Source organism: Pectinophora gossypiella, chromosome 21 (genome assembly GCF_024362695.1).
Source record: "Pectinophora gossypiella chromosome 21, ilPecGoss1.1, whole genome shotgun sequence".
Taxonomy (NCBI): domain Eukaryota; kingdom Metazoa; phylum Arthropoda; class Insecta; order Lepidoptera; family Gelechiidae; genus Pectinophora; species Pectinophora gossypiella.
The window spans coordinates 3,300,398-3,326,562 of record NC_065424.1 but is presented as its reverse complement, the minus strand read 5'-3'; the positions used below and the strand labels follow the sequence as shown (position 1 = coordinate 3,326,562).

Sequence of the window (26,165 nt, the reverse complement as noted above, 5' to 3'; positions counted from 1 at the left end):
TAACGAACGTACGTAGATTCAAAAATGTTACATTAACTCTCAACAAGTTTATCTATGATAATTACGTTGAATAAATGATTCTGATTATACACATTTGCTTACCCCTTTGGGGATACAGATGTGATGTGATGTTGTGTGTTATTATGTTTGTTGTAACAAATGGAGCCCTGCTATGCCAAGCCCTGATCATGACCCCAGGTTGTTCCGGGGTTACATTGTGTTGTTTAGAGGCACAAGAACATAAAATCGTGATTGCGTCTTATTGAAACAATTCGGATACTTAACAGGTCGTGGAGACAGTCGTAAAAGTAAATTGACACCTACGTTATATTGAAAATGGCCGTGACTTTGTAGCTTTGACACGGAAGGCATTCGCCACTGGGCTGGGCAAATAGGAGCATGCGTGATGCCCATATAAAATGTGAGATTTTGTTATTATTATTTTTTATTTATTTTAAACTTATACAAACTTATAAACTAAAAACAATAAATCACATCAGAGAAACCACATGATATTAATTATCTACGATCTCATTATCAGCCGAACGACGCCCACTGCTGGGCTACGCCTCCCCCAAGCATCTCCACGACGATCGGCCCTGCGCTGCCCGCATCTAGCGGCTTCCCGCGACCTTCACCAGATCGTCGGTCCACCTTGTAGCGGGCCTAACCACTGAGCGTCGTCCGACACGTCTACGATCTAAATACTTAAAAACAAACAAACGGGTCAGCTTATTACTAATAGAAGTCACTTTCAGTAGACCGGGAAAGAGACAAATTCAAACGAGAGGGCAGATAGATGTGTGTGTATATCAACACTAAGATGACAGAAAATACATAGACCATATATATACCATAATAATACTCTATCTGTTATACTAGCTACTGCTATTCACTTACGTATGTAGTTGTTATATGAGCCATGGCAGTGGCCTATGGCGGTGAAGAACTGGGCACCCTCAGGCATGTTGTCTTAAATTTTGTACCGGGTGAGACATGGCCGGATCGTGAATTTGTGGCGCCCTGGACTGAAACTACTTGGGGGCCTATCTTAATACTCAATAAATATTTTAACAGATTTTTTTTTCAAATTATGGTCTACTTTTTAGCGAGATCTGGGGGCCCCTTGTAACCCCGGGGCCCTGGGCTGCAGCCCAATCAGCCCATAGGTAGATCCGGTCATGGGGTGAGAGCCCTTAGCGCTCCCCATTTGTCATAAGTAAAAAAAAAGCGGTGAATAAATCCTTGGGTGGCGGGCCGGTGTTATTTAATTTACCAAATAAAACATCAACGTCTTGTTTTTGTGTTATATTGAGAAGAAAGAGCTGAAGCGCCGCGAACGAATGTAATCATAAAGTGTTTCCATATTTAAAAATCTTAAATATATATCAACAGGCGGCTCAGGAGCTGCCAGAAAATCCTCGGCACAGATCTTTAGACGTTTTTAAAGTCTTAAAGTTATTGAAGTCTGAGTTCAGTCTATGTGAAGTCTAAGTGAAGTAACCTTGACACCAGGGTTGATCAGATCGATCACTGGTCTCACAATCCACACGCGGAGGAAGATCATACTCATGTTGGCAACATCAGGTTGAAGACTGTCATGGCGGGGGACTTGAAAAAAAAAAAAGAAGAAGCTTGTCGATGGTGAAGCGATTCGCGCCTATTACTTATCTCTTAAAAATATATATTACTGATATAGCCTTTTTGATTTGTAAACTAGAGAATAAAACTAGTTATTGCACTATTCGGGGTTTTAGTTAACATCAGAAGTGAACTGAACAGATAAATACGTTTCGTCGTCATGGGAAAACATAGTAAACGCCCTAAGAGAAAGCGAGCTCGTTCCAGCAGCTCGAGCTCATCTACATCGAGTTCCAGCAGCTCCAGAACTCCGTCACCTCCGCCGAAACGAACCAAAAAGGTACCTAGAATATCTGAAAGGACTGTGAGTACATCCACTCAATTTACTTTGAACAACATAATACCGGAATTTGACCCGTTAAGAGATGATATCAATGCGTGGCTCAATGTTATTCAGTCTTACTCTCAAACCTTCCTATGGTCTGATGAAATGACACGTTATCAAGCTCTGAACAAATTGAAAGGATCCGCAAAAATGTGGTACGACTCACTATTACGAACGGATGGTCAATGGCCAACATGGAAGTGGGTTGATTGGAAACAAAAATTAGCAACCAGTTTTCAAACGCGTCGAAATATGTTCGAATTATTAAAAGAAATAATTGATAAAAAGCCAATCGAAAATCAGTCTCTGTATGAATTTTACTTTGAGCAAAAATGCAAAATAGATAGGCTGTCATTAAATTTTTCCGAGCGAGATATTATTTCCATTATTGTCGGAAATAGAGGCGGACTGGTTGCTTTCTGTCCAAGTGCAAGATCCTGAATTACAGCGTATTAAAGCTATCTTAGAATCAGGAGAGGCCGATGACAACAAAAATGTGTTTAATGACTATGAATTGTTAGGTGGTAAAGTCTACAGAAGAACATCCAAGGGCCGTCGATGGGTAGTCCCAAAAAAATGCATTTGGCAAATTATTAAATGTAACCACGACGATCTAGGACATTTTTCTGTTGACAAAACTACTGAACGAATAGCTTATCAATATTGGTTTTCTCGAATGCGACACATTGTAAAGAAGTATATTAAAAACTGTATAAATTGCATATATTTCAAAAATAAGGGTGGTCATAAAGAAGGAGAGTTACACCCGTTACCGAAGTACGCGCAGCCGTTCCACACTCTTCACCTTGACCATTTAGGTCCATTTGTAGAGACTAAAAATAAAAATAAATATCTATTAGTTATGGTCGATGCATTTACAAAATTTATTATGATTTCGGCAGTTCGGACAACAAAGTCTTCGATTGTGGTAAAGGAATTGGAACGTGTATCAAAAATATTTGGTAACCCTAGGAGAATTATTTCGGACGCCGGTACATGTTTTACTTCAAAGAATTTCACAGATTATTGCGCGAATAAGAATATACGGTTACATATAGTAGCAACGGGTATGCCCCGTTCCAATGGCCAAGTTGAACGTTTTAACAAAACCATTTTAGAGGCTTTAAAAACCACCGGCGCTGATACAACAGATGATAGGTGGGATCAATATATTAAGATCTTACAACAAGGTTTAAACAGTACCATTCACAAAACGACTAAAGCGGTACCCAGTGAAGTCTTTCTGGGATATAGATTGCGTACGGATAGTGACAGTTTGGCTCCAGAGCTTGATAGTGGATGTGTTGTGGATGTGACCAAGTTGCGTGAGAGAGTGGATGAAAACATAAAAGCCGATGCGAAATCACAAAAACGGAGATTTGATAAGACTCGAATGAAGGCACAAGCTTATTTACAAGGAGATCTGGTTATGGTTAAGATACAGAGTCAAAGCAACGATGGGAAAAGCCGGAAACTCCTACCTGTGTTTAAAGGACCTTTCAAGTAAAACAAGTTTTAGGAAACGATAGATACGAGGTGACGGATATAAGAGGCAGCGAAAGAAGTAATAAAAAATACACAGGCGTAGCTGCTGCTGAAAATATAAAACCCTGGATAAAGATTAATGATTGGAGTATAGATTAATAAAACATATTCTCAGTTAATACTGTAACCCTTGTGTTCCGTGTTGGCAAATAATAATTTCCAGGTATGAACTACATGTTGTAAGTACAATACTTTGATTATATTGGTCGAAGGTAAAATATGATAAGTGTACTTAATTCATAAATGTGCTTGTGCGTCTTGTGCGAGTCAAGATAAAATACTTTAGACAACTTTGTCGAAATTTTATTCATTAATGTACGGTCACGAGCGTTAATAATATGTATACGCTTTGGTATCATGTCGCATTAACTTTTTTTTGATAAATTGAATTATAAGTCTCACTAAATGTCAAATATGTTGGTGCGACGGGGACCTAAGGTGGGTGCATTATATTCCTCGTGACTGTACCATTAAATTAGTTGTATGGAACTAACTTGGTACACTTAAGTGTGGTGAAATGCCCTTTAAGTGCAAATGGTCCTAGGTTGTTGAAGGAATCAACTTGGTACACTTAAGTGTGGTGAAATGCCCTTTAAGTGCAAGTGGTTCTAGGTGGTTAAAGGAATCAACTTGGTACACTTAAGTGTGGTGAAATTCCCTTTAAGTGCAAGTGGTTCTAGGTTGTTGAAGGAATCAACTTGGTACACTTAAGTGTGGTGAAATTCCCTTTAAGAGCAAGTGGTTCTAGGTTGTTGAAGGAATCAACTTGGTACACTTAAGTGTGGCGAAATTCCCTTTAAGTGCAAGTGGTTCTAGGTGGTTAAAGGAATCAACTTGGTACACTTAAGTGTGGTGAAATTCCCTTTAAGTGCAAGTGGTTCTAGGTTGTTGAAGGAATCAATTTGGTACACTTAAGTGTGGTGAAAAGCCCTTTAAGTGCAAGTGGTTCTAAGGTTAGTGTCTGTTGATTGGCATACAGTCACTGCAGAAGAGCAAATCCATTTAATGTGACTAATATTTCAGTATTTTATCTCAACTCGGGAGGTGTCTGAGGCAGACCCCGCGCAGAATGGCCGTGTTGGCAACATCAGGTTGAAGACTGTCATGGCGGGGGACTTGAAAAAAAAAAAAGAAGAAGCTTGTCGATGGTGAAGCGATTCGCGCCTATTACTTATCTCTTAAAAATATATATTACTGATATAGCCTTTTTGATTTGTAAACTAGAGAATAAAACTAGTTATTGCACTATTCGGGGTTTTAGTTAACACTCAGGTACTTCTTTTTTCCAGACAAGTATTCCCGTACGGGCTTCCCTCCCACTTGAGCGTGGTGGGCACGTTCAACACGCACGGGCAGCGCCGACCCTGGAGCCTGGTGAAGGCCAGCGCTAAGGACCTGCGGTTCGCCGTCACCTTGCTGCCACATTCCATGAGGCTGGCTGTTTTTGTCAAGGGGACTAGAGCGATCTTTAAAACTCCTAGTGTAAGTAGCCAAACTCGAACTCAAAAATATCTTTATTCATTAGGTAATTTTTACACCTAAAACTATTGCAGCTTCTCACAACCTGTACAGCCGGGGAGAAGTAGCTGCCAGAAAATGCTCGGCACAGAGCTTTAGACGTTCTTCAAGTCTGAAAGTCTTAAAGTTCTTCAAGTCTAAGTGAAGTCTAAGTGAAGTCTAAGTGAAGTCTAAGTGAAGTCTAAGTGAAGTCTAAGTGAAGTCTAAGTGAAGTCTAAGTGAAGTCTAAGTGAAGTCTAAGTGAAGTCTAAGTGAAATCTAAGTGAAGTCTAAGTGAAGTCTAAGTGGAGTCTATGTGAAATCTAAGTGAATTCTGAGTGAAGTCTAAGTTCACTTCACCTGACCCTGACTTCCGCCACTTGTCCTGACTTCAGTCAGGCATACTTTCCGGATTTTTTCTTAAATGTATTTTATTTTGTGTATTATTCTTCTGTACTGCTATTGATGCACCATAACAAATAAAAAAATACGAGGTAGAGTATCGTATAAGTATTACCTATTATCTCGATTTGTTTCGATAGTATGTTGTTTCCTTTCCCAAGGTTTTCTCGCAAATTGTACAACCGATTCCTACGAAGCAGTAAATTGGTTCCCTTTAGTGCAAATTGACGAAGTATGCCTGTTGCCAATTTGTTTCTATTTCTTTCAGCTGTTCACAGCGGGTTGGCACAAATTGCACCTCGCGGTTGTCAACAATACGGTGCATGTTGCTGTGGATTGTAAAGAGGTACACACATATTTTTTTTATACACTTACCCATCCATCAGCAGCGCAGGTTTGAATCACGTGATTCGGAAGGCACGCTAAGCCGTTGGTCCCGGGCTACTAGCCCAAACACCTCCAACCCGCAGTGGAGTAGCGTGGTGGAGTATGCTCCATACCCAATACGGTTCACTGAGGGGAGGCCTGTGCCCAGCAGTGGGACGTGTATAGGCTGTTTATGTTATGTTTCTGTACGCTGTCGACGAGTTCACTCATTATTTATATAATGCGACTATCGTTATCGACATATTATTTATTTATTAATTTATTGTACACAGGATAACACAGAAACACAATATGACAATACGAAGAGAGACAAAAGACACAACTTATTTCTAGCAGAAAGGATGATGAGTCAAAACGTTCCCTCCACCAACAGATTCCAGACATGGCAGACATACCTCATTCGAAGCGTCTTAGACTTGATATTTTAGTTATATAGCGACTTTCTCCGTCATTGTCCTTTCTTTCAAATATCATTCCTGACGTCGCTAACTGACGTACTTATCTAAAATTGTGGCGAATCTAATTTGCACCTTTTGCTATTGTCAATAAGAACAAATTATTTTAGCAAAACATTGCAGACACGTCAGTTTGCAACGTCAGCCACGAGCTGAGGTGCCCAGCTGGGAATCCTCTGGCCAGTTGTCTTAATTTTTGTACCCTCTGCGCTCCCCTTGTACGGCCAAGTAGTTAATGCCATTTACGGTAAATCCGCGATACGTAAAAAAAAGCCGGCTCAATAGGAACCCTAACACCAGGGTTGACAAGGTTATTGGTCTCATGATTCACACGAGTGAAGAAGAAGACTTATTTTATGACGTTCATATTAATTCGTATGTTGCAGCTGAGACCAGAGAAGGTCGGAGATTATGACTTCAGTGACGTAACAAATGTGACCATCGTGTCTAATGAAGATGGAACCCCTGCTCCCGTAAGTAGTCATACACAAGCACACACAAACACACCCACATACATACACACAAGTAATTAGAAGACATCTTGCAGCCACTTTTGATATGAAGTTCTTAATCTCAATGCATAAAGAGGCGGTACGCAGAGCTTATGACATAGGATAAGGGGGGATTTATGTCATGTTCGAGTTTATGTGCACGCGTTTACATAGAAATATATCGACGCGGCGCGGGTTCGTAGGTAGTAGTACCTATGAACCGGCGCCGCGCCTAAACTTTTCATGCAGGACATAAAAAGTTTAAAAAGGACACAAAACCTCCGAAGTCGATTTTTAATTCTTTGACAGCTGTAAGCGAAGAATCACTTTTCATCATAATAACCGGACTATTCCATCTGAAGTATGAATAAGGAAATAAAGAAAGAAAAGGTTAAATAGAGGCGGAGGAGTATTGTATGTAGATACAATACAATAAGGTTATTATGATGAAAAGTTATTCTTCGCTTACGACTGTCAAAGAATTAAAAAAACGACTTCGGAAGTCCGTGTTACTCCAAGTTTCGACCCTTTTTGTGTCCTGCATGAAAGTTTAGGACGTTTCATGTATCTAGCTCGCATCTCCCGTAAGTATTTGATCACCAAACGAGTAAGTTACCTATCCTAATATTTGCCGATGCCCAACAAAGTTCCTTGTTGTTTTCAGATAGACCTTCAGTGGTTGTCTATCAGTTGCAATCGCTATTACATCACTAAGGAGAGCTGTGAGGAAATTGTAAGTACATTGTTATGTCTTTTGGGGTGAACAGAGTAGGAATATCGTTGTGGCCATGGTACAAGAAGACTAGGTATGCTCAAAACTGACAGCTAACATTTCAAGGTTAGCCCAGCGCTGACGTCATCCGACGTCAAATTTCCTTTGCGTAAGTTGCTTAACTTCAACAATCGCAGACCGAGCGCGTTTACCGCTGCGCCACCGAGTTTCTAGGTTGTCTACCTAATCGAAATTATCAGATACTCAAAATTGGCATGCAATTGTTTACCAGGAAAAAGCTGAAACCCTGATTGCCACCCAGGCGCCTCCATTGGTATGTAGCTGTACTATAATTGGCATTAAGTAAAACTTACTTTATTCAAATTCCTTTTTAAAATTCGCTGTTAATTAAATTTACTTGTGTGGTTCCAGCCGTTATTTTTTAAATATATTTATTTATTGTAAGTAAACTATATTTTTAAAGGGTCGATATGTGATTAGAATAAGAATAGAATAGAATAATTTTATTTGCTTGGATACATATTATCTTTATCTTTACATGGTTGTATAGCCGTCCTTCAAATAAAAACACTTTGCACTGTTTAGTTATTTACTCAAGAAGTTAAACTATAAAAAATAAAGAATATTGTAAAATAAATCAGTGAAAAACAAATTAAGAAAATTAACAACAAAAACTATGGCGAGAGGTAGCGAGCGGGCGGGCGGACAGTGCGCTTATTTGGCGCGCGATTAACACCAATCGGTGGCGCGTTTATTTTACTCGCTATAGTTGTTACAAGATGAAATGATATAATAATTAAATGTTAAATGAGCCAAAAAACGATAGCCTTTTCAATTTTGTTTTCCCGACGTTTTCTTATTTAACATCGACCCGTTAAAAATAGTTTACTATTGTATAAAGTGCGAGAATCTTTATTTATTTCGTTCTCAATTGCCAGTACGCAGTAGAATCCTCATCAAGTTCATCTGTGGTTGGAGTTCCACTTTGCAACGCTACCTGCCCCGCTGTAAGTAAAGATATTCCTATTATATTAATAATAATACACACATACATAAACTCACGCCCTTAATCCCTAATGGGGTGGGCAGAGCCACAAGTAATCAAAGACAACTTGCAGCCACTGTTGATACGATGTCGTAAGCTGGATATGATGAACTTTATGGTGATAAGGGATCAGCCTATCGCCCATAACATTAGTCCATCATGTTAGAGGACACAATCCCTCTGTCGGTTTTTACGACATGCCCGGGAAGACAAGCAGCTGAACGTGTTCTATGTTTTTTATTTGCTCCCAGAACAGCATAGAAGCAATATTAATAATAAATTTATATAATAACCATAATAAATAATAATAATAAGTGAGTGGCGCGTCACCGCCTGCTCATTGTATCCATGCTTACCAACATTTGTCGAGCAGGCGCCATAGTCCCCCATAGCCCCAGTATCCACTAATCCCCAACCCAATAGTTCAGTTCCCTTTGTTCCCATAATCTGCAATAGTCCTACACGAACCGGGGATTGTCTCTGCGTGTACTCCCATAGTGCAACCAGAATCGCCCGGTAATCGTCGGTTGGTGTCACACCACATTTAGATTAAATTGTCTTAAGGGGACGTGTTGGTTTCGGCCCCACGCATGCCTTCCAAAAGTCCGGGACTTCATAGGCCCGAGATATGGAAACGCTATACAAATAATAATAATAAATTTACTTCATGCGAACAAAACAAAGTTACAAATCATAAATATAGTTTAAAAGTTAGTTTACATTATGAATTTCTGACCTTCCTGATAGGAATACCATCTGCAAACTGTACCTACCACTTTTAAGGCGAATAAATGAATTATGAATAGTTTCAAGATTATTCGAATTAAAGTGTAATATTTGATTTCTTTTTATTTTAATTTTTTTCAATCTGTGCAGGGACCAGTTGGCCCGCCGGGCCAGACGGGGCCACGAGGCCCCACAGGATTACCGGTGAGTACGTCCAACAAATTCAAAAAATCAATTCACGCGCTTTCGAATATAAGTAGTAATTACTTACTAAAGTCATATATCCAAGGTACTTTAATAGAGCGGAATGACATATCAGCAAATCACGTGGAAGATATAATTGTGCCTGGGTGTAATAAAAAGGGTCATCATTTATACCCAAATACAAAGATGAAATATGTCTCTTATTCATGATATTAGAAGGTTAAACGAAGAAAAAATCTGTACAGCGCCATCTATATTGATTTTGAGGAACGTACTCTGGAAAGCCCGTCATTCATCTAAAAAGCAATGACGCAATTTGACATTTATAAAAGTAAGTGCTCAAAGCCAACGAAAGGCAAATAACAATATTGCTTTTTTACATTATTAATTGATTTAAGTAATATGCCATTTTTAATCAAGTCAAGTCAAATCTTTTTTTAATGTTTTCTAGGGTATCAGAGGAACAGAGGGTCCCCCTGGGCCAGTCGGACCATTGGGACCTAAAGGAGACAGGGGCGAAAAGGGTGAACCAGGGGGATTCATCAATGTAAGTGTCCTACAAACACTTATCTGGCAACCATTTTTTTAATAATAATTTAGATTAAATTTTCTTAAGGGGCCTCTACGTGTTGGCTTTGGCCCCACCCACGCCTTCCAAAAGTCCGGAACTCCATAGGCCTGAGATATGGAAGTGACATACATAATAATAATAAGTGAGCCGTGTCTCTGGTAAATACCCTCCGAAAGGGGAGCTAAACTGCTCGTAAACGTTAAGAAAATAATAATAATACATACATACATAAACTCACGCCCGTAATCCCTAATGGGGTGGGCAGAGCCACAAGTAATCAAAGACAACTTGCAGCCACTGTTGATACGAAAATACTACTAGTTTTTGTGTACTTCGTTTGCAAGTGTATAGATTCCTACCTACATGTTCTTTATTGTACTATTTGTTCGAGCATGATATTATATTGCAAATTGGAAGCGACGATGGTGAATGTCGGTGTACGGACAAACCAAAGTTGGTTTTTGTTGCACCGTACTTATTTTTAATAAATAAATAATAATAATAAAAAAAAAATATGAAAATAATAATAAAATCGTTTATTTCGGTCAAACCACAACAAACATTTGCATTTACTTACGCAATTTAATTCCTTAATCTAAGAATAAAATAAAAAACACAAACTATAAATGTACATGGGTGCCGCCGTCCACCGAAAAAAGGCCAGGGTTCAGCTCTGGCTTAAGTTGTTATTTGTTAGTTTATCACCACAAACTAACGTCATTTTGATGTCACCCTATTTAATTCACCTAAGTATATTAATTTATTATTTTTTCATCGGAGATTTCACACATTTCAGGCAACTGATCTTGGAGTAGTAGGACCCGAAGGACCTCCCGGAAAACGAGGACCTAAGGGCGATAAAGGCGATGCTGGACAGAAAGGTATGTAATGCCTCGCCCAATTGTCTTCGTCTATTCACTCTGGGGCCGTAGACTGATTTAGGCATCTTAACTCCAGCTAAACATTATTCGTAAGATTCTATTTGGCATTTATCATCAGTATATTAACATCAACATCACCAGCCCATTAACGTCCCCACTGCTGGGGCACGGGCCTTCCCTATGGATGGATAGGGAGATCGGGCCTTAAACCACCACACGGGCCCAGTGCGGATTGGTGGTTATTAACGACTGCTAATGCAGCCGGGACCAACGGCTGGGATATTTCATTTAATAAAAGGATTTTGAAAGTAATTTTTTGTTTTAGGTGTTTTATTTTTTATTTTATTAAGTTTTTTTTGGAACTTAAAAACGTTGGGTGCACATACTATACGCCTCAGTCAGGCGTGACGCAATATTATGTGGTTGTTGTTATTTTTTTTATGTACTATTAAACAGAACGACCAAGGAGGTTAAAATGCCACATCGAAGCAATTCATTTAAAAAAAAATAATTTCAACATGACATTTGCGCATATAAAAGTAAGTGCGCAATGCAAACAAATGTCAAATACTACTACATGTTACTTTTTTAGATGAATTGCTTTAATGTGGCATTTTTAACCCCCCAGTTCAGTACAATTTCAATAAGATAACATTTTACAATCGTCTCAATGCGTGGTAAGAATTAGATCTCCCAAAGTACGCAAACTAGTGTTGTGACAGTCATTAGCATAGTGATGTTTCAGTCGACATTAGGTCGATCGATTCTTTTCTATCTAACAGCACTTAATTTAATGTCTCAGGTGAACAAGGAGAACCTGGGCTAGTGGGACTCGCAGGGATACCAGGATCCCATGGAAGAGATGTAAGACATAATTTGTGGCATTATTCTCTTGAATGTTTTCTTACAAGTGCTTGTGTCCATGGAACGATCGCTGTCTATATCTCGTTCTGTAGCATTAAACATCCTTTGCTTAATTATTGACAAGCCCATATAAAATGATACCATAATGTGCTAATATTAAGATTGATGTACCAGGGAGAGCCGGGTCCTCCAGGCCCGATGGGGCCTCCCGGGGAGCGTGGGTTCCCCGGCCTGCCGGGGCCTGCAGCCAATATCAACGCTTCTCTTATCCATGGTGAGTGTCAGTTTGTCGATAAAACGTTAAATTAATTACTTACATTAAAATAATAATAGCGCTTTACTCTTATGTGGCGTAATCATGTTTCAAGGGCAAAATGGAACCCAAAATTGTAGGTCGGACGGACTTTGCCGTATTAACCATAGTTAAATTGTCGTTCAGGTTGTTGTTACGAGACTTCCAAATGCGCAAATAAAGTCTGACTTTTTTGAATTTTATTAAAAATAAGAATCATTAATTGAATATATAAAATTATGGATAAACTTGTTGAAGGTCATTTTTGAATCTACGTCATTTCGCAAGGTGTTATGGCTTAGGAGGAAAAAAATACATTACTTGTATTACTCAGGTGCCAAAGGTGAAAGGGGAGCGCCAGGTAGGCCGGGCAGAGATGGAGACTCAGGAGTGAGGGGACCGCCGGGAATAGATGGGGCTCGGGTATGTTGGTTGAAATTGCACTTCCAAGCGGCTTTACCGCCAATAAGTCTGACAACTAACTAAAATGGACACTAATAGTTAAATTCGATCGATTTTTGCTTGAATATCAAAAGCTCATGGTTCATTTATTTTTTAGTGGTAACATTGATAAATAGTAATTCGCAAATGGCGCCCAGCATGGGGCCTTTTTGCGATTTGGCTCCTTACTAAAAGACATTGATATTGTCGTGTACCAAACCTATCTTAATATAAAAAGTTGTCTTGTTTGATCTTCAGGGTTTACCTGGACCAGAAGGGCCTCAAGGCATGCCGGGAATCCCCGGAGACAGAGGACCTCCGGGAGGCCCTGGTCCCGCTGGAGAAAGAGGGCCTGAGGGACCACAGGTAATTTATTCTTATGAAGTATTTGGGAATTGACTCTGTTAGATAGAAGATCACTGTACAATTTAAATTATAACAAATAGACATACCAATTTTCCATCACAAAATTAAAGAATTTAAAATAATTTAAATAACACAAAAAAACATGATTTTTGCGACGGAAAATTTAACTCAGAATCATGGTCTGAATCATCCCCCTCAGTAACAATTTCCATGGGTATTAGTCTTTCCTTAAACCCATTGTTCCACTGTAAAGTTAAGCTAAGCCGTTTATTAAATATGTTAAAGGGTCCAGAAGGTCAACGAGGACTGCCAGGCCCCCCTGGGCCGCCTGGGGCCACAGCTACTGGGTCACAAAGTGTCCCAGTACCGGGGCCTCCGGGCCCTATCGGGAAAACAGGAGAGGTAACTTTCCAATTAGTAGGTACCTACAATACAAGAGTTCACAATTTCACAATTTCACAATTCACAATTTGTTCTATGATATTTTAATTTTTTTTTTTTTTTTTTTTTTTATTTGTTTTATGATATTTTTTTTTATTTTTTTTTTGATGTTAATGTTTTTTTTTCTTACATGCCGAAGGGATATTATACATATCCCTAGGTATATGACGTGCGGATGCGTAGTAAGAGGATCCGCTAATGTACCTAGTGGATTTTGATATTACATTATGGACTTTCGTTATAACTACAGGGAAAAGGGGTAAATAACTAAACGTTTCTTTCTTTGGTCCTTAAGCGTATAGCCTATTGGCATTCTTTTTTATTATTTTAGTAAGTAATTAAATATTTTTCTGAAATGGATATCTATGATAATTTCTAGTACTTCTTCTTTATATCTAAATCCCTGAATGTAAACTTATCAGATTCTTTTTCCAAACCTTTTCAGAAAGGCGAGCCGGGATTGCCGGGACGTCCTGGCAGGGACGGGTCGGATGGCATCCCGGGTGCACCTGGGCAGAGAGGGCCGCCAGGCCTGCCCGCGCCGCCTGCCCCGCACTCCGTTGTACAGGTAATTTTTATCTCATTGAAATTGAAGAAACAGTAAGTAGTCATGAATCGTAAGCAAAATGGATGGAAAAATATTCAACGGAGTCATCCAAATGTAGTTTTACAGCTAGTTATATAATATTATGTAATTTAATTTTTGACGTTCAAAAAGCGCTGACTATGTAAGCCAATTTTGAAAAATAAACATTTTTGAATTTTACAGGATAAAGGGTAAGTTTTGTATAACTTTTTTTTATATTTGTACGCCTGCATGCAGGCCGAACAAATTCAAATTCAAATTCAAAAATATCTTTATTCAGTAGGTAACATAGTTAAGTACACTTTGAATCGTCAATTTTACATAACGAACGTCTCATCCGCCTAAAACTACTGAAACTAAACACACACACTGTTTACATTGAACACATTGCAACACTGTTTAGTAATTTACTTTACCACCTTTTTGTATTTTTGTATTCTCGCAAATAAATTGATTTGATTTGACCGTTGTGATTTGGTCGTATTGATTCGTATTATGGGGTTATTTTTAACAACCGTGGCGGTGGCGCTTCGCTGTTCAAATTCCTATAATCAGGATCACACACAAAAAGTAAAGTAGAAGGTATCCAATGCTCTATGTAAGTAATTAATTTCTTTATTGCAGTCACCTTCAATATCGGAGAATGAAGTGCGCAACATATGCGAGGACCTGATAAGAGGTGAGTCGTAAACTGTCGCAGGTGGTACAGTTATTACACGTAAAACTTGAGTTGAGAGGCTGTAACCTGTTGCTGAAAATATTTAATTGAATATTCTGAACAAGTATAATGTGGGATGAGCGTAACAAAATATATTCTTTTAAAACATTAGCTTGTATGATTTACTGTTTACTTATGTGTATGGAGTCGTGATATCCCAGTTAGTAGAAGGCTTTCCTCTCACTTTGAGATTGATTGGAATCCCAGCACAGGCCTAAACCTATTTAAGTATGTCAAAATTCATGTTTGTTTTCGAATTCATGTTTGGATCATAAATGATTATCACGTGCTCAGCGGTGAAGGAAAACATCGTGAGGAAACTCACATACATGAAAAATGCATTTTCGGAGGTACTTATGTGACTAGTTTTCCCTTCGCGGGTTGGAAGGTCAGACAGGCAGTTGCTTCTGTAAAAGCCGGTCCTGTCAAAACTTCAAGTTAGGTAAGCGGACCCTGGGAAAAAGGGACAATGCTAGGGAGATGATGAAGTTTTACTATGTAAGTAACCTAGATTCACGCCCTCGTAAGAAGACACAAGAAGAAAAGACAACTTGCAGCGATATTTGATATACATAGATAAGGTAACTGGGTGAATTGCAAAAGCGAAAAAAAAACTTGTCTTGGCTGAGAACGGTAGTGCAAAGTTCTGCTAAATGATTTTGAATATTTTTTCAGGGTAAAGTAAGTAGTCCTCTACTTTGGCAAAAAAAATCATTCAGTTTCAGCAACTGTAACACGCTGAAAAAAATTTTTAAAGTGTCATTTTATCATTTCGGTAGCTTGTCCGTAACCCATTATCGCTTATAAAATGTCTTGCTCTACAATTATTTTCTATTATTGGGATTTAAATTGATAGAATTTCGTTAAATTATTAAATAATCTAACAACAAAAACTATTTCTGTCTGTTTACCTTCCTTCTCATACATTTGACAGGCAGTTAAATTTTGTCGGAAAAAAAGTTATCATTTCAGAGGACAGTAAGTTTTGGTAGAATAACTCCGTCAACATTGTTTCTATGACACCTCCTTACCTGCCAACACCTCGCATTGGTTCGGCTCGACCGCTAGACGTGAACATACCCGTCACAGCGTGTAATGGTTTCCCGCCAAAAAAAGAAATTTATCATTTCGGTGATAGGGGGACAAAAAGAAATCAGTAAAAAATCATTTCGGTAGCCATTATAACTCGTGTTAGATTAGTTCAATTTATTTCATATTGATGTGTTAAATCGGCTGCAAGTACTGTTTTGTTTGAGAAGTGTCGATTTTTCGATAGTTATTTAAATTCACAGTTTATACAAAAATAACCTGTTTTTTATCATCTCGGTGTTATCATTCCGGTGGATTCGGTGGACTGAAATGCCAATAACAGTCCATGGGAATGATAAGTAACACTGAAATGATAAAACCGTTAAGTTTTAGAGATCCGTGTGTTAAATTTTTGTTTCGAATTAGGTATTGTTTTAAGGGCCTTTTTAACAGTTCTGTGGAGCTATTTTATTTTTCCTCGAGATGATCTCATGGTTTGCCAAAACCATTTTGGGTGATTGGAAAACGTCATATAACCTTCTATCAAACTCCTCTTTCTGTTTTTCTCGGTAACCTTGAATACCCAGACTTATCCGTTCTTTAGATCCTGGTGGACACTGGCCTGGATAAAATAGTTTACACCAGTGTCTACCGATCGCACAGCGGTAACTCTGAGACAAGCAGGTTATTCACCTACCTCAGTAGGACAGTGGAGTTGGCACGGCGGAGGTATCTTTCAGCGCAACTTGTTCTTCTCCGGGACTCCAACGCCCACCAGCAAGAGTGGTTGTCCCATTCCAGAAGACCAACCATGCTGGCAAAGAGGCGCAAGCTTTTGCCATGTGTGGCAAAATCTCTCACATCTGGTGAATTGCGTTACAAAGATACCTGACGTTGCTAACTATAGCGCCAACTGCTTGGACCTTTTGCTGATAACTGATCCGGACCAATATCAATCTCTATCAGTGACTTCCCCCTTGAGAACATCCGACCATTGTCTGGTGAGATATGTGTCTGTCTATTCCCCACCTAATTCTAGCCCCAGAGGATCGAGGCAAATATGGTGACACACGCTAGCAGATTGGGATGAGATGCGGCACTTCTTCGCATCCTATCCTTGGCGTGAGGTTTGCTTTTCTTCAGAAGACTCGACGAGCTGCGGAGATGCCATATTAGTTGTCAGGCAATGGAATACTCTATCCCATTTTCTGACATATCATCTGACGATAAGGCTCGCTCATGGTACATCGCGGAGTATGCTAGTGCAGAAGCTCTAATATGCCTCCTAACATGCGGGCTCTGAAAAGTTCCCTGAATACCGCTGCAAAGTCTTGCAAGAAGACAATGCGCAGGGCACGTTTCGACAATATTGGCCAAATTTATGCCAAACTGAATGAGCTGGTAGTAAAACCTTTTAGCCGCTAGTCAAATCGGTCGAAGCAAACTTCTGCCGTATAAAAATGCTTCGCACTCTAGACGTGAATAAGGTCAGTAGTCCTGATGATATCCCAGCAATAGTACTGCGGAACTGTGCACCTGAATAGTCTCCTACTGACACGCCTCTACCTGCTCTCTCTGGGTTCAGGACAATTCCCGAAACCATGGAACCTTGCTAGTGTGCAGTGTATGCCCAAAAAAGGCACTCGTACCAACCCTGCTAACTACCGCCCCATCTCGGTACAACCGCCGCTAATCCTGAACAACCGCCTCCTGGCGTACCTTGAAGCCAACAATTTACTCAGAGATAGGTCAACTGATGTTCTTCTTGTGTATGCTACACGCTTATGGAGTGAGGCAATCTAGAATCAAGGCGAGGATCTTGTTATGTCCCTTGATATATTCAGGATCCCTTCTAGCCTATGTAATTGGATAGATAGGGATAGATTGATTCGGGTAGTAGTTGATGGGTGCTTGTCTGATCTACATGCTATTAATGCCGGACTCCCTCAGGGATCTGTTCTCTCCGCCACGTTTTTTCTATCAATGATTTATTTATTTATTTAGGTACACATGCAGACGATAGCACAGTGACGGAGAGATACATGTCCAATACACGCGTAAGCACCAGAGATGATAGTGCCCTCAGAGAGGATCTTGTGAATCGTGTGAAACTGCCCCTTAAGTCCTTCTCAGACTGAGGTGACAACAAGTAGGTTGGACTCAACGCTTCCATGACCCAGGCGTATCTGTTCACCGCAAAACGGAGTCATTTCCTCCTGACTGGGACTTTCCGGAGTGAATTACCTAATCTCGAGCTCTTGGGTATGGATATAACTTCCAACTCGTTATAATCTAGGAGACTTCAAGACTAGGGTGAATAGGCATTTGCTAGGTAAGTGTGATCCACCCTAGACCACATCGTCATTTACCATCAGGTGAGATTGTGATCCTACGTGAACCTATATTATTTAAAAAAATGTAGGTAAGTAATAAAGAAGCAATGACAATAGCCACAAAAAAAAGACATATTGTCAATAAGCATCATCCCCCTAGCATTATCCCGATTTTTCACAGGGTCCGCTTACCTAACTTGAAGATTTGACAGGTCCAGTATTTTACAGAAGCGACTGCCTGTCTCACCTTCCAACCCACGAAGGGGAAACCAGCCCAATACACATTAGGTCACATACCTCCGAAAATGGAATTTTCGGGAATGTGGGTTTCCTCACGATGTTTTTCTTCTCCGCTGAGCATGTGACAATCATTTCTGATCTAAACATGAACCTGCGACCTCAAAGTGAGAGGCAAGCGTTCTACCAACTAGGCTACCACGGCTCCACATATTGACAACAACTAAATGCATTTTTTATTGCTCGATGTAAGAAATGAACAACAATCTATTACTATTAGTAAATAGTATTAAACTATTTTTTATTTAGTAAGTATTGAACTATTTATCTAAGAATGTATAAATCGATCTCCACCAACCCGCAGTGAAGCAGCGTGATGGAGTATGCTCCATACCCTCCCCCAGGGTTAATTGAGAGTAGGCCTGTGCCCAGCAGTGAGACGTATATAGGCTATTTATGTATAAATCGAACTTTACTTTGTACGGAACCCTAGCTAAGCAGCACAATTTTTCTTGACTGTATCATTTCCGTGGGTTAATTTCATTTCAGTGGACTCATTATCATTTCAGTGTACATTTATATCATTTCGGTGTACATTTATATCATTTCAGTGGGTACTTATCATTTCAGTGGACTCATAAAAATTCAATTTTAAATATCTCAGTAAGTTTCGATCGTATTTGATGCCCACTCACGCACATAATTCAAAATAGGTTAAAGTTTTATTTGTCGTCAAATATGTGAAGAAAAGTATTAAAATAAAAAATCTCACCGAAATGATAAAAAAATTAGACTTGTTGAAATTCACCCAACTAGGGGCTAAAAAGACCACATCGAAGCAATTATTTTAAAAAGCAATATTGCTATTTGACATTGCGCACTTAATTTTATATGCGCAAATGTGAAATAGCATTATTGGTTTTTATTATGTAGAAATTTATTGATTCTAATCACTTAATAATTTATACAATTTGTCGCTTAAAATTACGAATAATTAAAACATTTAAAATTATAAGACAAACTATGACTAGTGAGTCAGTCTAAAATACCGCCCCCTCTCGTACCCGGTTCAAAGGTGCCCATTATACTGGCCGCGTTACCGCGCACTATTGCCAAGGAAACCTGTTGAACCAGGAACGAGCTGGCGCGGGGGTCACTACCGCGGTCCCTCATTGGTTTTTTAAATGAATCGCTTCAATGTGGCCTTTTAAAGGCCCTGTATAGCGACAGGGCATTCCTCCTTCACCTAAACAGTATGACTGAAGCGATGACGCAATGTGATCCATCCTATGACGCCACTACGCTGTTGAAAAAGTGGCATAGGATATTAATTATAAACTATACTGACTTATACTGATAAACTGAACCTGTTAGAGTTTTGTTTTTCTAGCTCGTCTTCAAGAGTTGACTGCCAGCCTAGCTTCTTCCGCTTCACAAGGGACAGGCAAGCGAGGTCCGCCGGGAAGACCAGGTCGTGCCGGAACACCGGGTATGTACATTTTGGACTCCTCTTTATGGCCCGTTCTATAGTTTGACCAAGACGTTGTGCAGCGCTGTGGTCTTGATATGCGGGGGGAGAGAAAGAGAAAGCAAGAGTTCAGACAACGCGATTGACAGAGAGAGACAGTTTGGAGCAGACTGTCAGAGCTCGCTCCATCTCTCGCTAAGCCACGCAGCTAAGCTAGACGTAATAGAGTGAACGTTGTATAGTCATCAATGAACTTTTCGTAATTGTTTCCAATTTTATGGTTTCCAAGACCAAATTGTTTTTCCATCCTAGGAGTCCCAGGGGAACCAGGAGAGCCCGGCCCCAGAGGCTACCCGGGTGAGACGGGAGAGCCGGGTAAGCCGGGTAGCCAGGGGTCAGCGGGGCCTAAAGGGGACAAGGGAGAACGGGGCCCACAAGGCGTGGGCATACCCGGGCAAGAAGGACCGAGAGGTTCACCAGGTAAGTGTTGAATATTTTTGTTATCAACACCTTTAGTAGTACATTGGATAGATTACAGTATTTGTCTTCTTAACTACCTCATGCTTGTCTCTTCTCTGGTACAGTCATGAGCAATATAATGTACCCACTTTAGGACTCTGTCGCACTAACACATTTGACATTTAGTGAGACAGTTCAATCTGTCAAAAAAGTTAATGTGACATGGTACCAAAGTGTATACATACATATTAATGCTCGTGACCGTACAGGCTATTGCAGTCTAGCAGTCCTAAGCAACACATAAACCTCAGTTTATACAAAAAACAGATTGAAAGAATCCTCTGAGATGCTGGTGCAGCTTTAAAATATTTAAGATTATCAATTTTGTGATCTCAGGGTTTAAATAGGTCATATTGTTGCGATTCATCCAAAAAAGCAATATTGCAATTTAAAGTGTGTAAAATAAAGTAAAAATAGTGTAAAGTAAGTGCGCAATTTCTTGATATTTGAACCAAATTATGTAAGTATAGAATTATGTTGCTACCTATATTGCTTCTCTTTATTTTGATCAGAATAATAATGGGTGGAAGATGTAATTGTGCTTGGGTGTAATAAAAATGGTCATGATTTATACCCAAAACAAAGATAAAAAATGCATAATATATACAGGGTGTTAGTGACATCGTAACCAATACTGAGAGGGATGATTCAGACCATGATTCTGAGTTCATATCAAGTGGAATTTTCCGTCGCAAAATTCATTTTTTAGTTTTTTTAAATTATTTTCAATTCTATACTTTTGCGATGAAATAATCCACTTGATATTAACTCAGAATAATCAGCTGAATCATCCCCCTCAGTATTCGTTACGATATCACTTACACCCCGCACAAGTACATACTGTAGCCATACAAGTAGGTATGGGTGTTAGTGACACCGTAACGAATACTGAGGGGGATGATTCAGACCATGATTCTGAGTTGATATCAAGTGGAATTTTCAGTCGGAAAATTCATGAAAATTTTCGTTTTTTTTAAGTTATTTTCTGTTCCATACTTTTGCGACGGAAAATTCCACTTGATATCATCTCAGAATCATGGTCTCAATCATCACTCAAAGTTTTCGTTACGATGTCACTAACACCCTGTATGTCTGTTATGGATGAAACTAGAAGGTTAATCGAAGGAAAATCTTTACAGTGACATGTATATTGTTTTTGAGGAACATCGCCTGAAAAGTCCCTCATTGATTCAATGAAGCCTTTAATTACAGGTCCAGTAGGTCCGCCAGGTCCCGAAGGTAGACGAGGAGAAAGGGGTGATCCTGGCAGAGAAGGTAAATCGGGTTTTCATCATCATACAGGTAAACCTCATTATAATCACATGAATAAATTCACTTTCTTTTTCTTATAGGGTCCATTGGACCGAGAGGAATTCAAGGTCCTAGAGGGACCTGCGACTGTCCTACAGCTGCCTTCTACGCGTATGCACCACAAAGCAACAACAAGGGACCATGAAATGAAGACTAATAGAAAATTGGGGTCGATTTTGGTGACTACATTTACGCGATATCTTTAGCAGGTCAAGCTAACACAAGTATTTTGTTGTAAATGAGTTTTGCCAATAAGTATGTATTTTAGCTGTTTTTCTAAATCCCAAGCAAAAGTAGCAGCAAGTAGCGTGGAAAATGCTGCACCGACAAGAGCGTGGCTCTTAAATTGATTGATTGATTTCTAAATTCCAGTTTTTTTTATTGTTTAATATTTTTCCTTACGTTGTTGAACACACACACTCATACTCGTATTGGAAGCTGCACTATCAACACAAAACTTTTAATAAGTCCGTAGGCGATTATATACTCATTTAAGATTTAAATAATAAATTAAGTGACTTTTTATAATGCATTTAAAACCAAAGATTATTTTGACAATGTATACGTACTTAAAATTAAATATTAAAAATTTAAAGTCATTTTATTTAAAAACTTATTTACTTACTTTAATACTATTTGCAAAAACAAACGCATTCAGTTAGAATTAAATATTTATTTAATAATTAATAAGAATAATAAAATACATAGAAAAAGAACGTACCATTATAAACTTTGATTGTACTGTTTATAAAACATTTGATGTTAAAAATATTGCATGAATCATAATTTCTGATCAATTCCATATCTGCAACTTTTTAATAAAGTATTTCAAATTGAAAATCAAAAGGCATGTGAAAAGAAATATCACTTTTTATCTAGCGAAGATGTTGTCAAAAGCTTTTGTAAAATCTCTGAAAGGGGCACCTTTCGTAGGTAGCGGTGCGTAGGTGAAGTATGGTAATACTTCCAAACTACGCAAGAACGATAAATTCAAATAAGTACTAGTGGATATAAGACATTGTATGAGCTAAGTGTTCAGTTGTTAGCTGCTGGTTCTATCTCTCGTACCGACTCTATCTCCGCTTTGCAGAAGAAACATTGCTTGCTATTCAGTAGATGCTGCATTATACACGCTCTGAAATAATATTCTTCTATCGTCTGGGTTGTGAGCTGGATTACCAACCCCATCAACCCGGTGTCAGGGTTACTATTGAGCCGCCACAGGACCCTGACATGGCTCATGTTACTACTACTAACTTACATCAGTAAGTAGTAACTGGGACCAATGGCTTAACGTGCCTTCCGAAGCGCGGATCATCTTACTTTCGGAGAATCAGGTGATTCAAGCCTGCAATGTCCTTACCAAACAAAGGACAGTCAAAGCGATTTCAACAATGTCCCCATCGGGAATCGAACCCGGTCCTCCAGATCGTGAGCCCAACGCTCTAACTACTAGACAACGGAGGCTGGATCTCCTCTGAATAACCTAATGAATAACAAAGTGGTTTCTACCGATAACCGTGAATGATGCACGTTGGTCTAACTGAAACTTATGAAGGGCATTGATTCTTGATTCATCATCCGACAAATATGAGTATTACTGAATACCCCAATGGGGAATCGAAAAGTGGTTTGGTTAATCCCAACTATGTTATTCTCACCTGCAAGAATGGTGTCCACACGGCACGAAGGCGGTGTCCGCAGGCCTGGCGTAGCAGATGGTGCACAGCAAGTCGGACTGCGCCCCGCTGGAGCCCGGGGACTTCGCCTTTACCAGCGTCTCACGCGCAATGCGCAGACGATCCACAACTATCTCCAGCGCTTTTAGTTCGTCTACCGTCACATCGTCAGGATCTGTGATGGACAGTGACCGGATATTCTGCTGTTTCTTCTCTCGTGTGGGTTGTGAGATGGATTACAAACCCCATCAACCTTGGTCTCAGGGTTATTATTGAGCCGCCATATACCCCTGACATGACTCATGTAACGACTACGTACATCAGTAGTAATAACCGGGACCAACGTCTTAACGTGCCTTCCGAAGCACGGATCATCTTACTTTTGGACTATCAGGTGATCAGCCTGTAATGTCCTAACCAAACTAAGGATCATAAAGTGATTTTTGTGGTATGTCCCCACCGGGATTCGAACCCAGGACCTCCGGATCGTGAGCACAACGCTCAACCACTGGACCACGAAGAATTTTTTATTTGCTCCCAGAAAAGCATAGAAGCAATATAGGTACTAACACTTGTAGAATGAGAAGTGTTTGCTATCCTTGGACTTTCCAAGCATGAACTCGAGTCCATCGACGCGAAACAGTGGTTCCGTCACCAACGCCTTTGTTACCTTGTCCAGGTGCTAAGGAACAGAAACAATCATTTTGTTATTAACAAGAATCTGTTAGGTCGTCTCCAAAATAAAAATAGCCCTGATGCAACGAAGAATTGAAGACGATTCCGTCGTCACCATACACCACATTTCCTCTCAATACATTCAGTTTTAATCTCAATTTTAACTACGTACATCAGCACTGAGCTTAGGGTCCATCATCCTGATGAGGCAGCCAGCTACCGGCGCGAGCGCAACATAGTAGTGCACTCTGTCGGTGTCTGGCAGCCCCCGCGCCACCAGGCGAGCGAATCCCGCGCCGCCGCCGCCGCGCACGCATACTCGAGACACCACTGCCATTAGAATCTGGTGAATGGAAATTGCTTTGCTGAAGAAGTCTCTCCGTGTTGCCATTGGGTTAGGACTAGAAGTAACTTTAATTTCCCTTTTCTACAAAACTTCTTTCAGCGGCGATTCTTTGTTTGACGTGACTTTTATGGCATTACTAACCCCTTCGCCGAACTTACTAATTGGCCGGATCAGGAGTGAAAACTCCTCAAAAATTTATGAAGTATTAAAAAAAAATACAAATACAAATATACTTTATTGCACCAAAATAAAAAGAAATAATTACAAAAAGACTCTTAACTAAGTACATGGCAAATGGCGGCCTTATCGCTTAAAGCGATTTCTTCCAGACAACCATAAGGTGAGGAAAAATGTAGAAATTTAAAGATTGCGGGTACAAACTATTAGTACAACTAAAAAAAAAAACATATAAAAATATATTTTTGTTCTTTAACTTTTGAGCCTTTGAGCCAAGACTTACTTTAATTCGTCTATTCAATCTACGTAATCTATCTAATACGAATACACTAATGAGAATAGGCCTCCACTTTTCCGCCCTGTACAAGTCTTAGGCACGTTAAGCCGTTGGTCCCGGTTACTACTTACTGATGTACTATAGTATGTATTCGTTACACGAGTCATGTCAGGGGCCCATGGCGGTTCAATAATAACCTTGACACCAGGGTTGATGAGGTTGGTATTCCACCTCACAACCCAAACGATAAGAAGACGGTGTTATGTGTGGCTGAAGACGAATAAATACAAAGACATAAAACGATGCCCAAACCTGACAGGTTCTCCCCAAGAGCAGTTCGTTCTGGTTGTCGCAGGCCTCAGGCTTGGTGAGCAGGTTCGGTGCCAAGTGGAGGATCATCTCCAACGCGCGGGCCAGGCCGTGGTACAGGTCAAAACATGTCGCGCAAAGCTTGATCTGACGGGACTCCAGGTGAGCGTCTATGCTGACGCGGTCCATCTGGTGCCGAGTGGTGTGGATTTAATGGAGCGGTTTCTATAGGATACTAACACCGGCCATTGGCCAATTCATTCTATAATTCTAACATAGGCTTCAAACATCTTTTGTAGACGACATAAGCAATACCTGCGAGGTAGTTTTGTGATATCCAGCTTACGACATCGTATCAACAGTGGCTGCAAGTTGTCTTTGATTACTTGTGGCTCTGCGCACCCCATTAGGGATTACGGGCGTGAGTTTATGTATGTATGTATGTAGTTTTGTGATTATGTATTCCGATACGGGAGTGGTAAGGTTTACTGCGCGTACAAATGAAAGATTGAAAGAATTAAATCATGTGCATGGTCAAACATGGTCTATATTAAACATAAGCTGACCTCTTTATTGAGGGACTTTCAAGGGTACGTTCCTCAAAATCAAGATAGATGGCGCTGTACAGTTTTTTCTTCGTTTAACCTTCTAATTTCATCGATAACAGACATATCTTCCATGTTTGTTTTTGGGTATAAATGATGACCCTTGTTATTACACCCAGGCATCACATCTTCCACTTCCATTATTATTCTGATCAAAATAAAAAGAAGCAATATACGTGTATCAACTAATTCTATACCATATCAAACAACAATTATTTTTGAATTATTATGTACTTACCCAAGCAATGGTGCTTGCTGTTTTCTTTTGCTTGGGTAGGTACATTGTTTTCTTATGAAAATAGGTAATTCTTCTTTGCGAGTCGATGGCGATCGATACTAAATTTTTGCTGACCAATAATTGGCCACGCTTACGGCAATAGGTAATTATTACATTACTTTATTACCCTGAAGTCCCTCATTGGTTAACGAAAGGAATGAAAAGTCCTGATGATACATGCAAATATTTTTCATGTTTGTTGTAATATTGTTATTGAATGCAAATTCTACTATGAAAATCATCTCTTTTAATAGTACGACGTTATTCTGATGCTTCATGGACCGAAATAAGTACCTATATTAAATGTGTCAA

At 39.6% G+C, this 26,165-nt stretch overlaps 2 protein-coding genes across 9 annotated transcripts in view; one reads left to right on the top strand and one right to left on the bottom strand.

The window, feature by feature from the left end:
- Positions 1–22,103, top strand: part of LOC126376516 (collagen alpha-1(IX) chain-like) — a 31,161-nt gene extending 9,058 nt beyond the window's left edge. Inside the window, exons 4-23 of one of the 2 annotated variants that reach the window (XM_050023958.1) lie at positions 4,801–4,993; positions 5,679–5,756; positions 6,639–6,725; positions 7,408–7,476; positions 7,748–7,789; positions 8,415–8,483; positions 9,398–9,451; positions 9,903–9,998; positions 10,819–10,903; positions 11,706–11,767; positions 11,942–12,041; positions 12,394–12,482; positions 12,759–12,866; positions 13,152–13,268; positions 13,753–13,875; positions 14,518–14,572; positions 19,601–19,699; positions 19,991–20,158; positions 21,410–21,472; positions 21,550–22,103. In XM_050023958.1, the coding sequence (XP_049879915.1) occupies positions 4,801–4,993; positions 5,679–5,756; positions 6,639–6,725; positions 7,408–7,476; positions 7,748–7,789; positions 8,415–8,483; positions 9,398–9,451; positions 9,903–9,998; positions 10,819–10,903; positions 11,706–11,767; positions 11,942–12,041; positions 12,394–12,482; positions 12,759–12,866; positions 13,152–13,268; positions 13,753–13,875; positions 14,518–14,572; positions 19,601–19,699; positions 19,991–20,158; positions 21,410–21,472; positions 21,550–21,653 (1,861 nt within the window). In that variant the 3' untranslated portion in view covers positions 21,654–22,103. The remainder of the gene's footprint in view (positions 1–4,800; positions 4,994–5,678; positions 5,757–6,638; positions 6,726–7,407; positions 7,477–7,747; positions 7,790–8,414; positions 8,484–9,397; positions 9,452–9,902; positions 9,999–10,818; positions 10,904–11,705; positions 11,768–11,941; positions 12,042–12,393; positions 12,483–12,758; positions 12,867–13,151; positions 13,269–13,752; positions 13,876–14,517; positions 14,573–19,600; positions 19,700–19,990; positions 20,159–21,409; positions 21,473–21,549) is intronic. The other variant, XM_050023959.1, reaches the window with a different exon arrangement.
- Positions 22,104–22,268: 165 nt separating this feature from the next.
- LOC126376474 (E3 ubiquitin-protein ligase RNF123-like) overlaps positions 22,269–26,165 on the bottom strand; it is a 46,956-nt gene continuing 43,059 nt past the window's right edge. For 6 of the 7 annotated variants that reach the window (XM_050023861.1, XM_050023862.1, XM_050023863.1 and 3 more), the window contains exons 27-29: positions 24,975–25,160; positions 24,035–24,205; positions 23,205–23,362 (exon numbers count right to left, since the gene is read on the bottom strand). In XM_050023861.1, the coding sequence (XP_049879818.1) occupies positions 23,348–23,362; positions 24,035–24,205; positions 24,975–25,160 (372 nt within the window). In that variant the 3' untranslated portion in view covers positions 23,205–23,347. Of the gene's footprint in view, positions 22,644–23,169; positions 23,363–23,757; positions 23,870–24,034; positions 24,206–24,974; positions 25,161–26,165 lie in introns of those variants that run through there. The other variant, XM_050023868.1, reaches the window with a different exon arrangement.